Source organism: Saccoglossus kowalevskii, chromosome 17 (assembly GCF_978046115.1).
Source record: "Saccoglossus kowalevskii chromosome 17, keSacKowa6.1, whole genome shotgun sequence".
NCBI classification, from domain to species: domain Eukaryota; kingdom Metazoa; phylum Hemichordata; class Enteropneusta; family Harrimaniidae; genus Saccoglossus; species Saccoglossus kowalevskii.
Window position 1 is genome coordinate 21,778,413 of NC_140657.1, and position 19,998 is coordinate 21,798,410.

At 35.9% G+C, this 19,998-nt stretch overlaps 1 protein-coding gene and 2 long non-coding RNA genes across 3 annotated transcripts; 1 reads left to right on the forward strand and 2 right to left on the reverse strand.

Annotated features, from left to right (window-relative positions):
- Window positions 1-245: 245 nt before the first annotated feature.
- On the reverse strand, window positions 246-16,689 carry LOC102807159 (uncharacterized). The gene is made up of 4 exons (XR_014926877.1): window positions 16,671-16,689; window positions 2,432-2,463; window positions 1,960-2,083; window positions 246-409 (listed from the first exon to the last, which is right to left on the reverse strand). It is a non-coding gene; the product is annotated as an uncharacterized LOC102807159 (long non-coding RNA).
- Window positions 14,876-15,749, reverse strand: LOC146732748 (uncharacterized). The gene is made up of 2 exons (XR_014926896.1): window positions 15,600-15,749; window positions 14,876-14,974 (listed from the first exon to the last, which is right to left on the reverse strand). It is a non-coding gene; the product is annotated as an uncharacterized LOC146732748 (long non-coding RNA).
- A 639-nt stretch (window positions 16,690-17,328) lies between the features above and the next one.
- On the forward strand, window positions 17,329-18,645 carry LOC100369542 (uncharacterized). The gene is made up of 2 exons (XM_002740260.4): window positions 17,329-17,567; window positions 18,145-18,645. Exons 1-2 carry the CDS (start codon window positions 17,376-17,378, stop codon window positions 18,460-18,462), a joined length of 510 nt encoding a protein of 169 aa, XP_002740306.2. The 5' UTR covers window positions 17,329-17,375; the 3' UTR covers window positions 18,463-18,645.
- Window positions 18,646-19,998: the final 1,353 nt, after the last annotated feature.

Genomic DNA, 19,998 nt, shown 5'->3' on the forward strand with positions numbered 1-19,998 from the left:
AGGAAACATATACCAGTAGTTTTTATAATATATCTCTGTATAAATTAATGTACAGAATTTTCTGTGTGTTTTTCCAGATGAACAGCAATGAGGAAAAAACAACCTGTTAAAAAAATTAATGAAGAGCGGATAAATGAGATACTGATTAGTGTTATATTGGTTTGACCTAATTAATATGTATCAGTATGCTATTATAGGTTAGTAGCATCTAAGATGTAAGAATTCTAATTACTGTTACACTGTAATTTCTTTTGCTCATGTTTATTGGATGTTTATGTTTGTACAGATAAAACCCACATAGTCAGTCTAAACATCTACTATCTACCCATCTACACCTGGTTCGTCCTGTATTGTCTTATGATAGTCTTGATATTCCTGCCTTGCAACATATCCATGGTCAGTTCCCCATCTATAATATAATATAAATGTTTATTTTAATTGAATGTGAATGTTAAAAACAGCATAAAACATGTTAATACTTTGTTGCACTGCTGGAGAACCTGTGCTGTTCTGGATAACATACTGAGTGTATACTGTTATTGGCTTGCTTTCTTGACTCGAATTCCACAGTCCTGCAATCATTCTCTTCTAGATGTATAATACAAGTCTACGTGTGATAAATCAAAATACTCATCAAATTAGTCCATCAGTGTTGTGGGTAAGTTAATACTGACAGTCTTCGGTATGTAGACGGTATGGGTACCCTGGTACAAAACTTAAGACATTGTGGTCGTACCCCTGCTTTAGAAATTTTTTTCAAAAAAATCTGCTGCTTTGTTCTGAAACATGTTGAATTCGTTGATGTGTTTTTTTCTCTTTGTGTTGATTCTTTAATACATCATCACCTTTTAAAACAGCATCCATTTTTTTTCTTTTTAATCGTTGCTGAAACAAAATCTATGATTATTCAAAGTGTTGAGACAATCTGTAAATAACATGAAATGCAGAATAATTTAAATGGAGAATATTTAATCTGTAAAAATAACTGAAGCAGTGTTCGAAATTAACGTCGGTCCGTCGGCCTCACGCCGACAGTGGGTGTAAAGGGCCTAGAGCTGTGAAAAACCATCAGTCCTTGTGACCGACCATAAATTTATATTTAAAAAAAAAATGTTCCATTATTTAGTATGATTGTAAGACCAAATGTATAATAAATATCGATAGTAACTCCAGATTTGTTTCAAAATTGCGTTTTCTTCACGTTTGACCAACAAATGGCATCACTCATCGACCTGGGCATACGAGTCATAATTCAAGCTTGCCGAATGATAGCGAAATGCGCCGAACGTGGGAACTGTAACAAACGATCTGATTGGATGTAGGCCGATCAAGCCTCCGATTCAAACCAATAGAAATCGCGCTTACATTTTAAGTTCCGCCATCTTTGATTTGCAGCAAACACGCTGAAAACTACACAAGAACGGCGTGACAAACGGTCTCGGCGTAAACCACGCACATTCCAAATTAGCTGGCAGTCGGAGTTTCAAGACTGGTTACTTTTTGATAACAACAACAAGGTGATGTATTGCCGGCCTTGTCGAGGATCGTGCAGCAGAATTGATCCTTGTAGAAGCTGAGGCTGACACCAATGATTGTGAACACGATGCAAAATGCATGTCAGATTCAGAGTCGGCCAGTGATCATGTCAGTGTTTTTTCTGAAGATTTTGATGAGTTTAGTGACGATGAAAGAAATGATGACCTCTTTGAGGCAGCAGATAATACATCTGATTAATTAGTAAATAAAGGTTTTGCAATTGCAAGCTTGTATTATCCGTTTAGTCAGGGCCTACAGTTAGCTCGAAGGACCTACAGTTTCAATTTGACATAGATCCTTCGGGCCTTTTATGATTTTCAGTTAATTTTGAACACTGAACTGAAGAATTTAGTTTATTTTGTTGAGTTCTTAAATGTTTATCACTGTGCACACACTGAATAGAACTTCAAGATTAATATTTACCTTGTTTTGATAAAATGCCCTTCATTTTGCCTTTTCTTCTGTGCATGTCACTGACTTACATAACTTGACCTCTGCTTCAATAGCATACAGCATTGCTTCAACATGGGAACATGATTCACATAACCTGAAAATATAGAAATTAATTTTTAACACTTTGGCATTGCTTATCCACCCACGCTCCTTTCATCACTAAACCATCCACACACTCGCCTATCTTTAAATCATCCCATCAATCCAGTTATTTATTTATTCATCTTCCCTTCTCCACTTTTTTCATTGAAATTGACAGACACTCATTTCTGTCTTGTGTCCATGTGTTTATTTCTATGTCTGGCGCGTTACTCACACCACTTCTAAGTGTGGAATATTTTACAATAGAAGTTCTCACCTACATTTTATGAACCAGGAAACTCACTATTTATGAAATTACAAATAACACAACACAAACATTAAAATCCATGTTATCACTTACCCTGTCATGTAGTTAGAGAGAGAGTGATTTGCCTACAAAGCAATAACGTGTCAATTAGTATCATTAATTCAATGCATGCAACGATAAGTTTTTCTATAAATACCAGAGTACGTAATTTATAAAATTTAAATATGTATATATACTTTGTTTTGGCTGTATGAAGTGACAGCCAAGTTTTATTGCAAAGTCAGCTTGGACGTTCAGTTGTGAGACATGAAAAAATAAACGGTGCCAGCGTCAGATTTCGAGTATGAAAGAACAGAATAAACGCAATCAAAGGCACGCTGCATTCGAAGTACTGATAATTGCTACATTCGAAGACGCGGGAATCAGAAGACAATTTTTGGCACGTACCAATGTTGACTTTTTTGGACCGTCTTTAAATATACAGGAGTCGTTCCAATAACAAAAATTTTAAAATTTGTCGATTAGCACATTACTTTATTAGAATAGAACATTTCCAGTGTTCACCAGGAAACTATGTTGATACGTCTCATCCAAACGACCTGCCTACTTGAAAATCGCCCTTGCGTTTCCAAGCGAAAAAACATCGAGCCTGGCCACAGTGCTTTTATCACGATAGAGGGACTGTGGCCTGGCCAAAAACGAATGATTTTCGTTACATTACATAGTAGACGTCGGGCCGACGCAGGAGTGCTGCTGTTGTCACCACTCACTGTTTGCCACCTCGTTGACACGTTCGACAATATCAATTGTAACACAAAAGTATTTTTTAATTTGTGATTATTTTAGAATTTTGTCAAATGTCAAGCATCTTCTACCACAGATCGAATCACTGCAAGCGCATATTAGTCTTCTGGGTCGAGTTACTGTGTGTCAATTTGGTGCGATGTAAAATTGTTGACTGCCGGAATCAGGCATCCAGACAACGACTTTTTATGTCTGTTTTGGGAAGACGAAACCTTTCGAGTTATTCCAAGTGTTGATGTAGCGGAAGGTCATCCTGCTAAATTTGGTGATAATTCACTCTGCATAAAGGTCTTCTTTCTTATACTATATGGTACAGATTGCTAACATCCGGGAGGCTGCTTGTTCAAGCTTCTGTGGGATCTCGCGTTATACCTATTGTTCAAGGCTACCGCTGTTATATCTCGGCGGCTAGCTGCTGAAAGTAGAGGGCGCTGTGATACAAGTAAGTGCACCAGTAGCTCCGAGTACAGTCCTGTAGCTTGGCCTCCTTTCGCTGATCATTCGGCCCCCACAGTCCCGAGAAGTCGCATAGAGCGGGGATTCAACACTATTGTGAAGGAATGTATCGGCCGATTTAAGAAGCATTCAGCTTTGCAGTTAAAAAACATAAGCAGGTCGTCATGTCTAATTATTCTAAATACCTTAACTGGAAGCGAAATTACATAAGATTTCCCACTAGGGTTGATCAAATCAACATTTACCAACGTCAACCAAAAGTATACGCCGCCATCTTGTTCTTGACGTACAACAAAACGTTGTTTCGTTGCGTAAAACTAGCTTTCACCAACGCTAGATTTGGTTGCTAGATGTTTTAGCTGGTTACAATCAACTACAGAACGGTTCTCCGCCATAAATTTGTAGGCGGGTGTCGAATCCTCGGTCTATGCGACTTCTCAGGACTGTGGGGGCCGAATGGACTGGAGCTCCAACTAAATGTGAAATGTTTTCAACATTTTAGGACATTTGTTAACATTCTGACTTGATAGTCAAAAGTATTGGGGTACAGTTTTGCTGGTTGTACTTATCATCCATGCCTTTTGTTATACAGTGACACATTCTGTTACATAACTCAAGCACATTGTTCAGACCGCATATTTATGTATGCTAATTGCTGTGTTTCAAGATATTGCAGAAAAGGAAGATATTTTGCGTTCATAAAACAAATATGCAGAAGTAATAAACAATACATTCAGCGATCGTTGGCATCGGAAGCAATACAATCAAGTTGATTACTTGTATTGTGTGCGGAAAAGAACCCGATATTCAAAGCGATATTTTCTCCTGGACGATTCCTAAAAGATTTTAAACTTGCATGGGCTCCTTGAAAACGGGATGTTAAGGTGGTAAATTTTGAAAGTTTTCGCATGTTAGTGATGTTACAGTTGAGCTCTACATTTTTTTATGATAGTCTTTTTGATCAATGTTTTGGAGGAAACTTAACAGTCATATCACATATACTGCAACATGGCAAATCATGTACCATAGAGTGTACTTGACAATTAAATATTTCATTTCACAGTAATTATATATTTTATAACTACTTTAATTTTTTTAAAAAGTAAATTGATAACATATTTACAGCCTGTAGTTTTCATGAATACACATACTTGCAGTATATTGTACTGTGGTCTAAATTAGCATAACCTTCAAAATAAACTTCTCTGTTTTATTTTATTTTATAGTTATATTTTATGGATTATTTTTCAACAGAAAGAAAAGTTAAGGTCATTATTTAGGTTTTGTTGGAACCAAAAAGAATACCTAATGACAGGTTACCAATTCCAAAAGAAAAATAGTCCAAGACGATCAACGCTACATTGGTCATCAATAAAAAATGTTCTGTCTTTCCACCATAAAGCTTGTGACCTGAAGCTCAACAGGTTTCGAAACAAAACAAGCCTGCAGAATTAAGACATCATTCAATTTCAATCTTTATCAGCACACAGAAGAATGTTTACTTTGCGCTGCTATAAGTGACATAGCCATGCAAGCATAGTGAAAAAAAAACACACATCAGAACTTGGAGAACAGCATGGCTATAGACGAGATGTCTTTGTCTTGCAAATTTTCCAGCAGCAAAACACGTCTCCAGATTTTTGATGATGGCTCATGGTCGCTTGAAGTGTTTGGAAAGCCAGCAAATTCTTCTTGGATACATCATAAAATACGAGAAGAATTAGAGGTGTATAAATTAACTTTGAAGGTCGGTACCCTTAAAGTGTCAACAAAACATTCATATTTTTTGTATAATCATGGAGCTTCAATCAATGTATTTTCTGTACTAAATAAGCATGTAATTAATTGGACGTTTCACACTGTTTACACAGCAACACACATTGCCTATAGCAACCGCACCTAACACCAGACACCATCCATACCCATGGAGCAATCAACAGCTTTTATACAGTGGAACTAACAACATCTGTTCCCATAGAGAAACCTGCGACAACATCTACTTCTCCAAAAAAACAACAGCTTCCACATAAAGTAAAAAAAGTCTAGAACCAAAGAAGTCTGCCAAGCTTCAGTAAATAGAGAGAGAGAGGATACAGAACGCAGACTTGTGAGGAAGCTGACTGAGCTGAAACGAAGTGGTGATATAGATGTTTATTAGTTCATAAAGACGATTGACAAAAACGCAAGACTATAACGTTGAGTGGAAACCCCGGAAAACACTAAACCTGTCGAAAAACACTAAACCTGACAATAAAAACACTAAACCCGAGGTAAAGGGTGTATTATGGGTGTACCATAATCGTCCAGTGAATATTTGATTAAAAGAAAGCGAAAACATGAAACAGAACCCACGACGGGTTTAGTGTTTTTTCAACAGGTTTAGTCTTTTTCAACAGGTTTAGTCTTTTTCAATAGGTTTAGTGTTTTTCAACTGAATTAGTGTTTTCCGGGGTTTCCACTCAACGGACTATAATCAGTTTCTGACACATTGCCAAACTGGAGTATAGGCATCTGGACATTTACCACAGACTCGTGAAAGTTGTATTTTTTTTATGAAGACAGTATTAATACTGTGATCTCATGTCACAAATATTCATATGGAAGATGATGTTATTGCAATATTTCTGTAGACAGATATTAATTTTTGTTAAGAGTGCAATGTTTTGTATGTAACTAATTAAACTCGACACACCGGAAACAGGAAAGTGTATTTGTGTTTACTTTTGAAAGAAAAAATGCTCTCCCTAGAAACCATCAACATCTATGTTGGTTTTACAAGCCCCAGTTTCGACAGATTTTTGTTAATGCCTCGCATAATCTAATTAAAATAAGATCTTATTGGGCTTTTTTTGCAATTTTTACCTATGTTTTTTTCCGAAAAAAAAAAATTATTTTATTAGTCTGATCCCCAAAGCCCATAGATCTGCAAGAAGAGATCTAACCACTGAGAGTAGGTCTTACATACTGTAACTAGGACATCTTGCCTTATACACTTGCCTTATCTAACGCCCTTTCTGAATGGCTGGTTGTTGCTGTGAGATTTCAATGAGACCTTTAATGCAGGTTGGTAAAATCTATGGGCTTTGGCGATAAAACTAATAAATTAAAATAGTAATTTTATTTTTTTAATCAGATTGTGTCCAGCATAACTTTTCCTGGGAAAAAAAAGAGGGGAAATGATGTATGTTGGTACGTATTACAATACTGTAAGTTCATATTGTAGAGACCCAAATGTTGCAATATATAAGTTGTATGATTAAATTACTGTAAAAAAGAACCCAAATATACATCAAAATATATAGATATTTATTCTTCTATTTTTTAATTTATCGTTCTATTTTTCAATTTCTTGTTCTATTCTTTAATTTATTCTTTTATTTATTTATCTATTCTTTTATTTATTGGTGTTTTTTCAATTTTTCAATATCTCCAGAACTATGAGGCACATACAAATTCCGAGACACATTTCCAATCATCTTATAAAGCATCAGTTTAAAGATCAGACACGTAATAAAAAGAACACCGAGAAACGGCCAATCCCACAAAAAAACTCTATGCTTGGGAGGTTCACGGACACGATCGTAACTTAATATTAATCCGAAACATGTATGATCGTATTCTGCTACATCTCGGCTTTCTGGGATATAGCATATCCCATAGCATATATGCCATAAATACATGCGGGGAAAGTCCTAATTTCAATTATATTGAACTATAACTTGTGTTTCCCCTCTCGCTACCTTAACAAGACACATGGAAAATATGTATCAATTAAAAGCATCTCAACTTGTAATCTTGATTGGTATATATACTAACAACAAAAATGGAAATAAATAAAACTTTTTGTTTCCACAAAATCTAACTACTTTTTTGATTTCCAAAAACTGAAGTGATGCAATTGGCAGTAAACCCATGAAAATACCAAGTAAATGAATCAATGATTTATAAACATATTATGAATTGTAATTTTTAGAATTCGTTCATTGCATGCATCAGTTCTCCTTAAACCAGGTTGAAATTTGCGAGAGAAAAAAAGATTGTGTATATGGTTTATTCTCACCGTATCTTTTTTGGTTTTATATCAACATCAGCTTTTTCTTTGATGCCAGTTTTATCATTGGACTTTATTACTTGGGCAGGTTTCATTGAAACTAATAAAAGTTTGATAAAATACAGTTTACCTAACATTACCAGGCTTCATTATCAAATATAATGCAAGTAAATATATACATGACCTGTCATGTTCAACACATAACGTAACAGTCAAATTGGTTTGTGGTAGTACAATAATTGTTTATATAAGTATGTGAATTAATAATACGATACAAATGAAAATTATGTTTTTGCAAAACCCTCTTATTTTTGTTTAAACAAAGACAACATGACTGATTTATACATTAAACGTACCTAAAACCTATATCTTGTCGGTCTTCAACAAAATCACTATTCTTTTTTTTTTCGTTGACGTTTTGCTGATATTTGTTCACGACATTTTATCTTTCTGAGGGAGGATAAATTGTGTGCCTATTTTCCAACCTCATGTTCACAAACAACTATTGTACCAACAATTGATTTTAGAGCTAATAAACATACTGTAGCTGTAAGTTAGTGGCACTGGTCAAAATCATACATTTTCGTATTCACACGCGTATATTTCCGATATTCGAAAGTATACGTTAGTCAGCGCACACGTACGTTCAACATGTGTACGCGAAATACGCACCGTATATTCACACATTCGGAACATACTGATACGTAAATATACACAGACCGGGATTATGCAGTGCACACATTAACGTACACGTAATGCAGAACAACGCTGTCTTACGTAGTTCTACGTATACGTAGTATATAGAGTTAATACCGACGTAGATTTTGTGTATACTTGACACATTTGAACTACACGCTATTGGCTGTTTTTCTCAGAACATTTGCATGCAGGTTGCCACTGGAGGCCAAATTTCATTTCCGTTTCAATGGGAACGTTCGTTCGCGGGTGCCGCAGGTTCCTGTAATATTACTAGTTTTTTTTAATTTTGTTTATATATTTATAAACAAAATACACAACCTAGCAGTCACAGTTAGGAAGATAAAGGTTAATGCCATGCCTGTTGCCATCCCTATGATCAGACCAAACTCAGGTTATTTTCGTTGTCGGTCAACAACTACTGTAATAACTGGAACAACACACGCTAATATAAATATAAAACTTACCATTAAATCTCTCTCGAAATGTTTGTCCTCAAAATGGTCTGAACAAAGTCGAGTACGTGTCGTCACTTTCAGGTTAGTTCCTCTGCCGATTTTTCGTAACCAACAACTTACGTGATTTTTCGTTTGGGATTTTGAAAAACTTGACATCAACTGGGGTATTACGTGAATCGTTATGGCACCCATAGGCACAACACCTCACCATGTTTCAATTTGTAAATTGTCAGTAACAAGGACTTATAGTAAAGCTTCTATGGGATAGTTGTACTAGCGTGAATGGATGCAATTGTCGATGTTCACTAGTGACGTCATTAACGATCGCCCCCCTATGGTCGAAATGACGCCATGCAAAGAGGACGTTTGTCGTCTGCTTCACAGCCTGGTTTTTACCCGATTTATACGGCCTTCCGCACCACATGCAAGTTGTTTTTATCGCCAGAGTTCATCCTTAGATCTCAAATTACCTGCACAAAGCGGCAAAAGCCACACCTCTGCTCCCCTTTAAGGACATTTTCAAACACTTAAAAATGATTCAGCTTCAAAGCAACTATACATGTATGAACTATTTGTGTTGAAGTACCACTAAAATATTAGCTGATTTTCAAAAATAATCAGCAATTCATGATGTTGATTTTGATAATCTCAAATTATTATATTGTGCACATACTGACTAAAATAATTGGAAACATTGACAAGAACCTTAATTTCTCTGTTCATATTTTAAACATTTTGTAGTACCCCATAGGTCTATATGATATGAATGAAAATAAAACTAAGGAGAAGATCAAATTACTGAAAATGATATCAGATAAATATGTGCTTACTTTCGTGGACATAAATGGCAAAGTTGAAATAGTAGAGCCTATATTTTTTGGTAAGTACTTACTATTAGTAGCATAATATTAACTTTAATCATAGCATAGCCCTATTTCTACCAGCGTTTTAGTACTTAACAAATTTGCCAAAAACTTTGATACCATCATACTTGCTCTATCATATATCAATAGCCCTTGTGTTTAATGACACATTATATTATGGTCAAGCAAGTCTTATTTTAACATTTACCGGTATTTAAGCAACATACGTAATACACTTTTATTAGTGCAAAAATTCTGATAAAATTATCAAACGCTCATCTTGCACGTGGGGATAGATTAACTGATGAACGTGCTCAGGGAGCAGAGCGTGCCATGTCAGATGCTACGACTTCTGTGATAAGGTTTGATGGGATAATTCCTAAGTGCGAGGATTTTCATTGTGAAATGAATGTTATGGAGGTATTGATGATACTCTATTAGTTATCAATCTAATTTAAGTGCACATATACCAATATTTGCTCCTTGTATACTGTAACTTTCCTGTTTTGTACATTTAGCATGTCTTAATTTGTATTTTTTCACAGGCTACATACAAACTAACTTATGACGAAACCAGTTCAGTAGATATTTGTACAGCCGTCTACTTTAGAAATGTTCCGAAATATAAAACTGTGACCAATAAAGTCAAGTCATCATACAGGCCTAACAACTCCATGTATTTTCTGATACATGATGCACAAATATGTGTTATGTTGATGACTGAACTGAATATGGACACTTGATTCAGTGGTTCAGCTTCCCTTATAATTGGAGGATGCAGATGCTAGAATAACATGGTATATGGATCATTGTACAACTGTGGTATCCAAATACTTTTTGGATGAATTGGACATTTATTCCAGTGTAAGGGATCTATTTTATGATGAGGCAATGCAGGGTAATTATTGGCAACAAAGGTTAAATGATGAAAACAGATGAAAAACTGCACGATATTATATCTTGATCTGGGGGGCGGGTACAATTTCAAGATTTCGAGAACTGCTGAAATTGATAGTTTCAATCTAAAAATTGGAAGTATTTTCTGGAAAACATTAAATATACATTTTGACAATTTTTTTTCAACAAGAGACTAGCCGAGTACTCCTCATAAGACCTTGATATCACTTGTGAATAGAGCTGTTTTGATATACAAGTGATATCGTCCAACAAGTGACATCGTAGACGATATCATATCCATAAATGGAATGATGGGTACCATAATAATGGATGTTATGATAAATGTCACTCAGATCTACAATATTATTGGTTGATGTTGAAATATTAACATAAAGCTTTTTTTTCACTTTTTTGCAATAACAATATTAAATTGTTCTGCCTGCAGATGCAAATGCCATACCGGTGAGAAGACTTATAAACATCTCAATAGTCTTATTGCCCATGAAAAAGATGTCCATAACATAATATCGAAACCTAGATGCGCAGAACAAGTGCAAAGAAATGATCAGGAAGAGGATGCGATTCAGAACCTGCTGCACCGCAACCTCGCAGATGCTGGAGATGGGGCACGAAGTGTTCGATCTACTAAATATGAACTTGGAATTTACAATCGGACCAATAAAATAAAGTATCTTATAGCTTGTATTCATTTGCAGTCTCTTGTCTAAGCCAGCTTAAGTGCCAATGAAGCACATTGGCTGACTTGGAATAGAACTGTAAATGTTGGAGGTGATAGGTAGGTGGTTATCACAATTAAGCCATTGACGGTTATGTGGAGATAGTAAACAGAGAAGTTAAGCGCCCATGTAAAGGAAATCAAACAAAACAATCCTGTATATAAATCAGGCTTCTTTGTATAGAGTTCAAATTAATATGACTAAAAATATTGATACCTGCACAACCTTCCATAGAAGGAAAGGAATACATAAAGTATCTAACCGTGATCAAGACCTGGGGAAAATAGTGTCAGATTTAGTCAGTAATAATGCAATTAGTACATGTACCAGGGAGGAAACTTAAATGCAAATGATTAAAAAGTATTAGGAGACTCTTTGGCAACGATGCACACAAAAGCTTACCAGAAATGATATCAAGGCACAAGCAGCATACAACAATTACTACACACTGGTAACGTGCATTCTGGGTGCACTTTACTCGGGCCACAGAAATGTAATACGAGAGGGTTCAACACACGTTTCATGTTTTCAGATAATTTGGTTGAAAAATGGTTGGCTGTGCCCAGCAGAGCTGATATGAATGTTTTTTGTCAACAAATAAAATGCAGTTGTATTGCCTACAAGGATCACCCTCGGTACATGATATGAAATGAATCCAACCAATGGTTTCATAGTTATAAATGTATATAGGGGACAAATTCAATTAGTTATTTATTATTGGCATTGTATCAACATTGGATTAAAAATATCCCAAAAATAAAAATTATCACATATTCAGAGGTATTTGTTTGAATCTGTTGGAGAAAAATACAGATCCTCATATCACTTGTAAATGACAAATATATGAATTATGGGCAACAATGTGTTCAATTCTCGTTTATCACTGGATAACATAATAAATTGGTCATCAATAACAAAGCCCATACTGATTGCATAATCGACTAAATCGGTGGATGAAAAAAATATGACAACAGCATGGTTCATCCAGGAGGCAGCTATAATATTTTCATCATCGACTAAGGCTCCAATTGTAGTCACGTACTGCTCGACAGTAAAGCTTTCAAACGATGCACACCTTACTGCATGCTTCCGAGTAAGGGAGACACCGGGTGGTCGATCAGTGGAGGTCGCCATCTTGGCTGAATCCCACCCAACCACAAACAAAAAACAAATCCAACAAAAATCACAGCAATCCGCTGTCAAGATTCAACAGAAATACTAAAATAAGTAAAGCAATGTATTTACAAATAGAAATATTTACAGAGATCACAGAGATTTTTGCCAACAAAATTTCACACGGGAGGAGCTCTTCTACGTACCGACAGCAGCGACAACTTGTATGATAAAGAATAAAAGGTAAAAAACTAAGCAAATACATTCGCCCAAAAATATTAAAACTGAACAATTAAAACATAATACAAAAATTAACTGTAAACAAAAATTGTCACTGTTGTTGTTTTATTTCAAAATACTTCTTTTAATATTTAGGCACATTGCTACAGAGAGTGTTAAACTACTGTTGTTTAGCAAGGCTGTGAATTTTGGATTTTTGCAATTTCAAATAAATCATATCGTTCGGGGTATATCTTTTGCATGACATCATTAGGTACTCACCTACTTGATTTTGATCACGAAGGTTGCATAATCTGTTGGCAAGGGATATTCCTTTGTATCTGCCAGTTCAATTGTCAAGTCATGGTCACTGAGGCAGAATTTTGTGAAATTTTCAATATTTTGCTAGGTTGCATGGTAGGTTTCAAAAGCAAAATTGAGTTTTTATCTCTCTGTATGTTCTTAACTTTTTTTTCCGATTGTCATTATGTAATTTATTTTTCCAAGTTGATATGAATGATGTTTGTATATTTTTATTAATTTGCCCTAATTGCTTTGCGTGGTGGAAGTGCCAGAAGAAATCATGGTAAACGAACCAGTTGGTTGCTCCAGAAGTTACAGTACTTGGCTCAACGCCTTGCTGTCAGAACATCTATTTCGAGTACCTCTGGTGTCACTATGACAAAAGTTTCAGTGTTACATAGGGGGGGGTGGCTACTGATTTGGTACTGGGGTGTTGCCAGAACTAATAAAACGCAGATTTATCGTAGACCATTTTGATGGGAAAAGTATACCTCATCATAGACCAATTTGTGATTTAGTATAAACCTATTCAAGACATCTTTTCAGGAGTTAATGTTAGTATACAGACAGACCATAATGAACAATTTGAACAGCGAAACTATATAAAACAAAACCATAATACGTAGAAAAATAGGGCCCTATTAATTATAGACCAAAATGAAATTGCTGATCATCCCATAATATACCAATTCTTGCAAAATATAAACACCATGTAAGACCAAGTGTCTCAAAAACAACTCCACCCGATGGGCGACACGTCCCAATGAAATCATTTCTTGGTGCACCGGCAGTGTATTAGCCAACTACTTGTCAGGCAACTATTTTGACAGGTAATGTTTTAATATTTTTGTTTTCCTTTTGTTCTATGACAATTTTTTCAACAGTTCTTTTGAGGATAGACTCAAATGACCTATTCACTGATAATTTTGGGTATTAGTCAGGGCAACATGAACACGTGCATTTTGTTCTGAAAAATACCCACAACTATAATGCCCGAAATCATTCTTTGCATAATTTACATAGACACTTTCAAATTACTGGCTAAAAAATGACATATATTACGCTTTCAAATTATTTTATTCCTCCCATACTATAACCAATACCAATGAACAGGCTGTTACACTCTTTATTATATATGATGCATACAATCACTACCATCAAATTCATAGTCACATCTATTCACTTTGATACTAAACATCATTTCCCAAAAATAACTAATGATGAATAAAAAAGATACATTTTTACATTTGCAATATTTAATAATTATTTATATAATTTGTGTAAGTTTTGTTTATTTTTGATATTTACCTAGTCTATTTTCACAATTATCGTTACCATATTCTCTCTATGATGAAACGAAGGTTTGTCTATGGCCAAAAAGTAATATTTTTATGATTATTGTGTATGGGCTCTTTTGCTGTTGTCGATGTTCTTCCAATATAACAAATATGGTGTGCTTTCATTTATTCAGTGTATTACAAATGAAATATGTGGTAAATTCAAGGATTAACCATATATTCTTGCCATGGAACAGAACAGACATCCGATTCAAAATAAGTGGTTATAAGTTGACACTGTTTCTTTGCATTACCCGATGGATTTCTATCTAAGCTTGGAACCAAACCAGCTAGGGGTTGGTCATCCCTTCATGTTCCAGTTGAATATGTGTGTTCATTAACATCTTCAAAATCACAAACACTTATGTATGTATGTGTTTGTTTTCTCCACCATATAATTGTGAAGACGGCATGTTGCTAATACCATATGAGTAACCTTTTAAGAACTTAGATCGATTGTTGGTAAGAAAACACAGAATCTATTGGCAAGTATGCCAAATGCATTCTCCACAACCCGTCTTGTGCGGGATAGCCAACAATTGAAAATCTTCTTCCCCTTGCTCAGATGTCTGTGAAGGATGGGGGGTTTCATCTGAATTGCGCTCATAGGAAAGGCATCATATGGTAGTTAATGTTGGACTCTGAAATCCCTTCAATATCCTCTGGTGATATCATCTCCTGCACGTTCTGCTGCCCCAACATCTACATAAATAAATTTAAAAAATGTTTATACTTAAATGTGTACATCACATTATGATTATGATCAAGCGCAACAATATTAAGTTTCCCAACATTTCCCTCCACATAACAGGTGGATGACACAAAACCAGCATCAAGTGCCTAGTTCAGCACATAACCTGGTGTACCAAGAAAACAGCTGGCTGACACATAACTAGGAACAAGCTGCTACCGGTGATTCTGGTCCTACAAATAACACCCCTCATTATTATAACAGGTAATCTACAATGTTTTCTGTCTGGACTAATTTAATCTTGTTAACCTATTAAAATTGAGAGTTTGACCCCCGTTTTGTTGAAATGAAAAAGTTTGTACCTTACCCAAATTTTTGGTAAAAAACAGCAAGTTTATTTTGTGCGAATTGGCTTAACAAATGTTATGCAAATGCGTTAAGTTTTGTTGCATTATAGAAGCCACAACTATTTATTGTTCAAATATCTCTTCATAATATCTGCTTATTGTAATTGAAAATGAACAGAAGTTGATAGTTAATTTCATCATGTCAAATATTAACATTTAAAATGCACAGATGTGATATGTAGACTGAATAGGTTGGGAAAAAATAAATAAAAATCACTACCAAACTTACCCATTGGGAAACAATTTTCATTGGCCTGATGAGATTTGATGTTCTCCTTTTACCTGTTACAAGAAAACGTAAAGTAACAGCCAGCCTCTCATTTGCAGTAGTAGAGCATCTCATTGTGGTGTTCTGTTTAGTGATAAATGGGCTGACCATTGCTAATACGTCTTCAAAGGACTTTATCAAGTCGGTGGTACTGATGACATATTTCAGGATCTTCGACATTCAACTCCGGTATGAGATTGCAGTAGGCTCCTTGGCCCTGCATTCTCATAACCCACGACCTTGTCCATCTCCTGTGACATGCCGCTCTCAATCGCCGACGACGACGGCGCAAAAGCAACAGCAATATCTCGTCATCTTCGGATGACGAATCGGTCTCACCCCATTCTGCGGGCGCAGCCATTTTGTTGTGAAGTAAACATTCGCGTCGCATGCGCATTTACGAGTACGCGTAAGCAGATAGCTTTCAGTTCACCGAACCCAGAAAGCATTCTGCTACTCGTGGCGAAATTTATCAAACACAATAGATATTTACCACGAGTTTTCGCCCAAGTTTCTGCATAGAACAGTAGCCCCTTCTTGATTATTGTGGGATGTCAGTAATGATTGAAATGTCGTGTGGGTAGTGATTAAGTCGGCAATTTTGTGGGATTTCGCAGTCGAGACGACGAGTGAATAGTTGTTCAATCTTCAGTACTTGCTATATATAAATTGTATCCCCGGAATTTATAATTTTGTAACATGCAATTACAAATGTTCTTGCTCATATCGGATAAGTTGTAACCTGATTGAAATTAACTATTTGTAACCATGCTGACTTAGAGTTCCCGGACTTTGGTTCAGTTGGTTTATATTGACCACATGTTTGACGCTGACACTGTATACAGTATTTTGGGACTGGTAAATATTCAATAATGTAATTCTGTTCTACAGATGCAGGGACTGAATATACATCCCCAAAATAATTTCACATGATTAAAGAATATGTTATTATCAACTATGTATGGGGTCGATACGTTGGTTGGTAATTGAATACACTAGTATCGCTACAGACACAAGGTTATACGAACATACCTGTCTACGCCAACTCCGATTTTTAATTTTTTTCTAAACTACATGATGTTCAGCTAATTGGATATAATGAGCTTAAGCCAACAGAGCCTACAGGTAAATCAGAATATTAGCTCCATTCGTTGCTACGCATGAAACGCTACAATTAAAGATTGTCACAGTATCAACTATTACGAATACAGGGTACACACACCAACCCTATAACAAAGCTCTAATACGACGGTTGTCGGGTGTGGATGTTCACAGCAATTCGATTACTCACTACGCAACATGCTGGTGTGGGGTTACCCCAGCCCACGGGACAGTTTTTGTTATTGTTATAGACGACAATACTAGTGGCAATGCTGACGTGTTAGAAACCGATCGACATATTCTAGAAATTAATTTGGTATTTGTATAAACTCATAAATGTGCGTGTTATATTGATGTTTCGTTCCGGAGGAAAACAACGGATGTAAACACAAATCCGAAATGAACATGTTAAAAATTTTACAAATATAATTAATGTATATTTGTGTTTATTTCCAACTGTGCTTTGGATATTTACTTTGCCACGTCAACAGATGTGAGTCACGAGTCATGCACGAACAAGTTGTCATTATTAGTTAGGAACACGTCATTATTTGCATTGTAGTACTACTAATATGCCTGCCACCCCACATCAAATCCAAGACATCGTTTGTTACAACCGATATACTCGCATCAAATATGAATCGCCTTATTCTCGTTGCACTGTGCGTGGTCGTTACGGCATGTATTCTGCATGCAGCTACAGTAGACAAGAACGAACCGGCCAAGCAAGACGTGAAGGCTGCGGTCGCTGAAAAGAAGGACGCTGATGTAAAGCCTGCTGCTGAGAAAAAAGAGCGCAAGCCAGAACAGAAGAAACGTGAACATGAGGTAAGATAATAATGATTATTTATAACATAGAAAAAATCTGCCGAGTAATGGTTGTTTTCTTTTTCATATAACTCCTAGTAAATTGTCATGCCCAGTAGTCGCACCAACATAAATTAAAATTCGTCTTATGTATATCCGTTTGTATACATTTGCTTTACATTCCTCGAAATCTGTTCAGTTACATTCATCTGTACAATTAGTTTGAGTGTGAATGTATCGCCTTTGTGTTCCGACCACACAATTCGATTGATCTGGTCCAGCTGGCACACAAGTATATTACTGTGAAATACTTTATTTTCGCTGGATTTTTGATGAGTTTAATGTGAAATATAGGAAAAAAGTATATTCGCTGGATTTTATTTTCACTGAATCATTCCTTCAGCGAAAATAGCAAAAATAAATTCCAAGCCAAAATAAAGTATTCTACAGTAGTTACTGGAATACGTTTTCTACATATTGTCCAATGTTATGTTTTTTAATCACATTTTGAAAAAAATCAAAAACTTTTAATCGCGATATGATATTATGCCTGTCAGAATGGATGTTTATTTTGTGTATCTACTCCCTTTTGTTGCAGAAGACACAGCCAGCCTCCAAGAAATCTAAGAATGCCGCACCTCACAAGAAAGACGAGAAACGCGTCCCAGCTGAGAAGATGAACAAAAAGCGTAATGTCGCTAAGCCCGAGAAAAGACAAGCACCAAATAAGGAAGTCAGACAGCCTGCACTGCACGAAAACAGCAAACTGAATCGCAAAGACTTGAAGGCTGAGAAACCAGCCAAGAAGGCACAAAACCCAAACATGAAGGAAAGGAATGCCAAGAGCAAGAAATCTCAAGAAAAACCTGCCCCATCAAAGAAAGCTGATGCATCCAAAAAAATTAACAAGGCTTAAAATAATACTTGTGTAGACCAAAGTGTAGCATCCCCCTTCCCACAAAAATTTTTTAGCCAGTTGCTTTTCCTCCGACGACATTCTCGCCAAACGCAAATAACATTAGTAGTTACATATAGATCAAATATCCTACGTCCATGCATACTGTTCTGTTTTACGGAATAATAAAGTAGTTCTCTAGCATATATTGTCTGTTAAATGAATATATCCAGTGTGATGCTTGTTTGAAAGTAGGCCTCCGTGCGTCAAATGTTTAAGAGTTTCTCGACGTGTTGTAAATAAATCATACCATCGAAAACCTAATTTCAGATCAGGTGGTATCGTTTGTTGACTGAATGCGTGAATCACCATGGCGTACCCTTATACTGTCCTTCCAACAATCATATTATGTCGACCCCGTCCCACAGCCCCATCATCGTCTACCCTTTGACTGTTGCACATATATACATAACAGGCCAAATGCGACCTCGCATTTTTTCAGGTGCAGTCAACGAAGCTGTTTGTGAAAAATGTGTTTGCAAGGGATTCTTAGCGGGCAGGCAAAATAAAACATCTTCAGTGGGAGGGCATTAAAAATAGGGTTTCTCAGAGAGGAATTCCAGTAGGAGAAGATTTTTAGTCAAAGGGCAGGCAAGTTCCATTTTTAGATTGAGCGGGTAAGGGCAAAATGCAGAATTTTCCGCCGACATCAACAACCAATTTGCCAAAGGGGAGGAATGTTTAGACTGGCCAAAGGGGATTAGTTCAATGGCGCAAACTGCATGAGAATATCCGCCCGAGGCAGACTGTGCCGTTTCATTTGTCATTTCATGGAAAATATGGGTATTATATTACCATTGAATTCGCCTGCTATAAAAAAAACACACGTTAAATTTAAATTAAATTCACATGGGTTTAAGGACTGCACCTGTTCTTTTCAACAATATCAACGGCGTGTCATTCTGCTACAATTTAAAAATGACCAGTAAATCTACTATATTATAATATCGAATCCTGTGGCCAGTTAGTATATCCCTTTCAATCAACACAATTAATCCGTTTCATCATAAATTTATTATTAAAGGTGAATGTCATTACGATTACGAAAATGAAAACAAATGTCCGAAATATAAAAAAAAAAGATTATCGAAAAATGGTTAGAATTTGCATTTTCGCACTATGGTGAAATTATTTCTTAATGTCTCGATAGTTGTCTCAGCGTACAACGTTTAATTTGTAAGTTTTCAGTATGATGATAGTTTTACATTATAAAGAATGCAACGTTATCTCCCATAATGCATTTCATGTGTGCTCAGTAACCTACTTCGTATATATGTACTTTGAATGTCGCCACGCCCAAATACCCTCCTCCCCTAAATACGTTATTCCAAGAATTAATACGTATTAATACTGTTTATATCTGGCATATACACAATATCGTTGACAGCCGTTGATGCATTATACATTTATACATATGATAAATCGAGGGTTGTACCTTCTACTATGACGTTATGCAAAACTGCGAGAGGTAGATATTTGAACGTCCAAGAGGCTCAT

Coding starts and splice junctions, on each gene's coding strand:
- LOC100369542 (XM_002740260.4), top strand. CDS start 17,376: ATGAATCGCCTTATTCTCGTTGCACTGTGCGTGGTCGTTACGGCATGT. Junction 17,568..18,144: donor AGAAGAAACGTGAACATGAG/GTAAGATAATAA, acceptor CTTTTGTTGCAG/AAGACACAGCCAGCCTCCAA.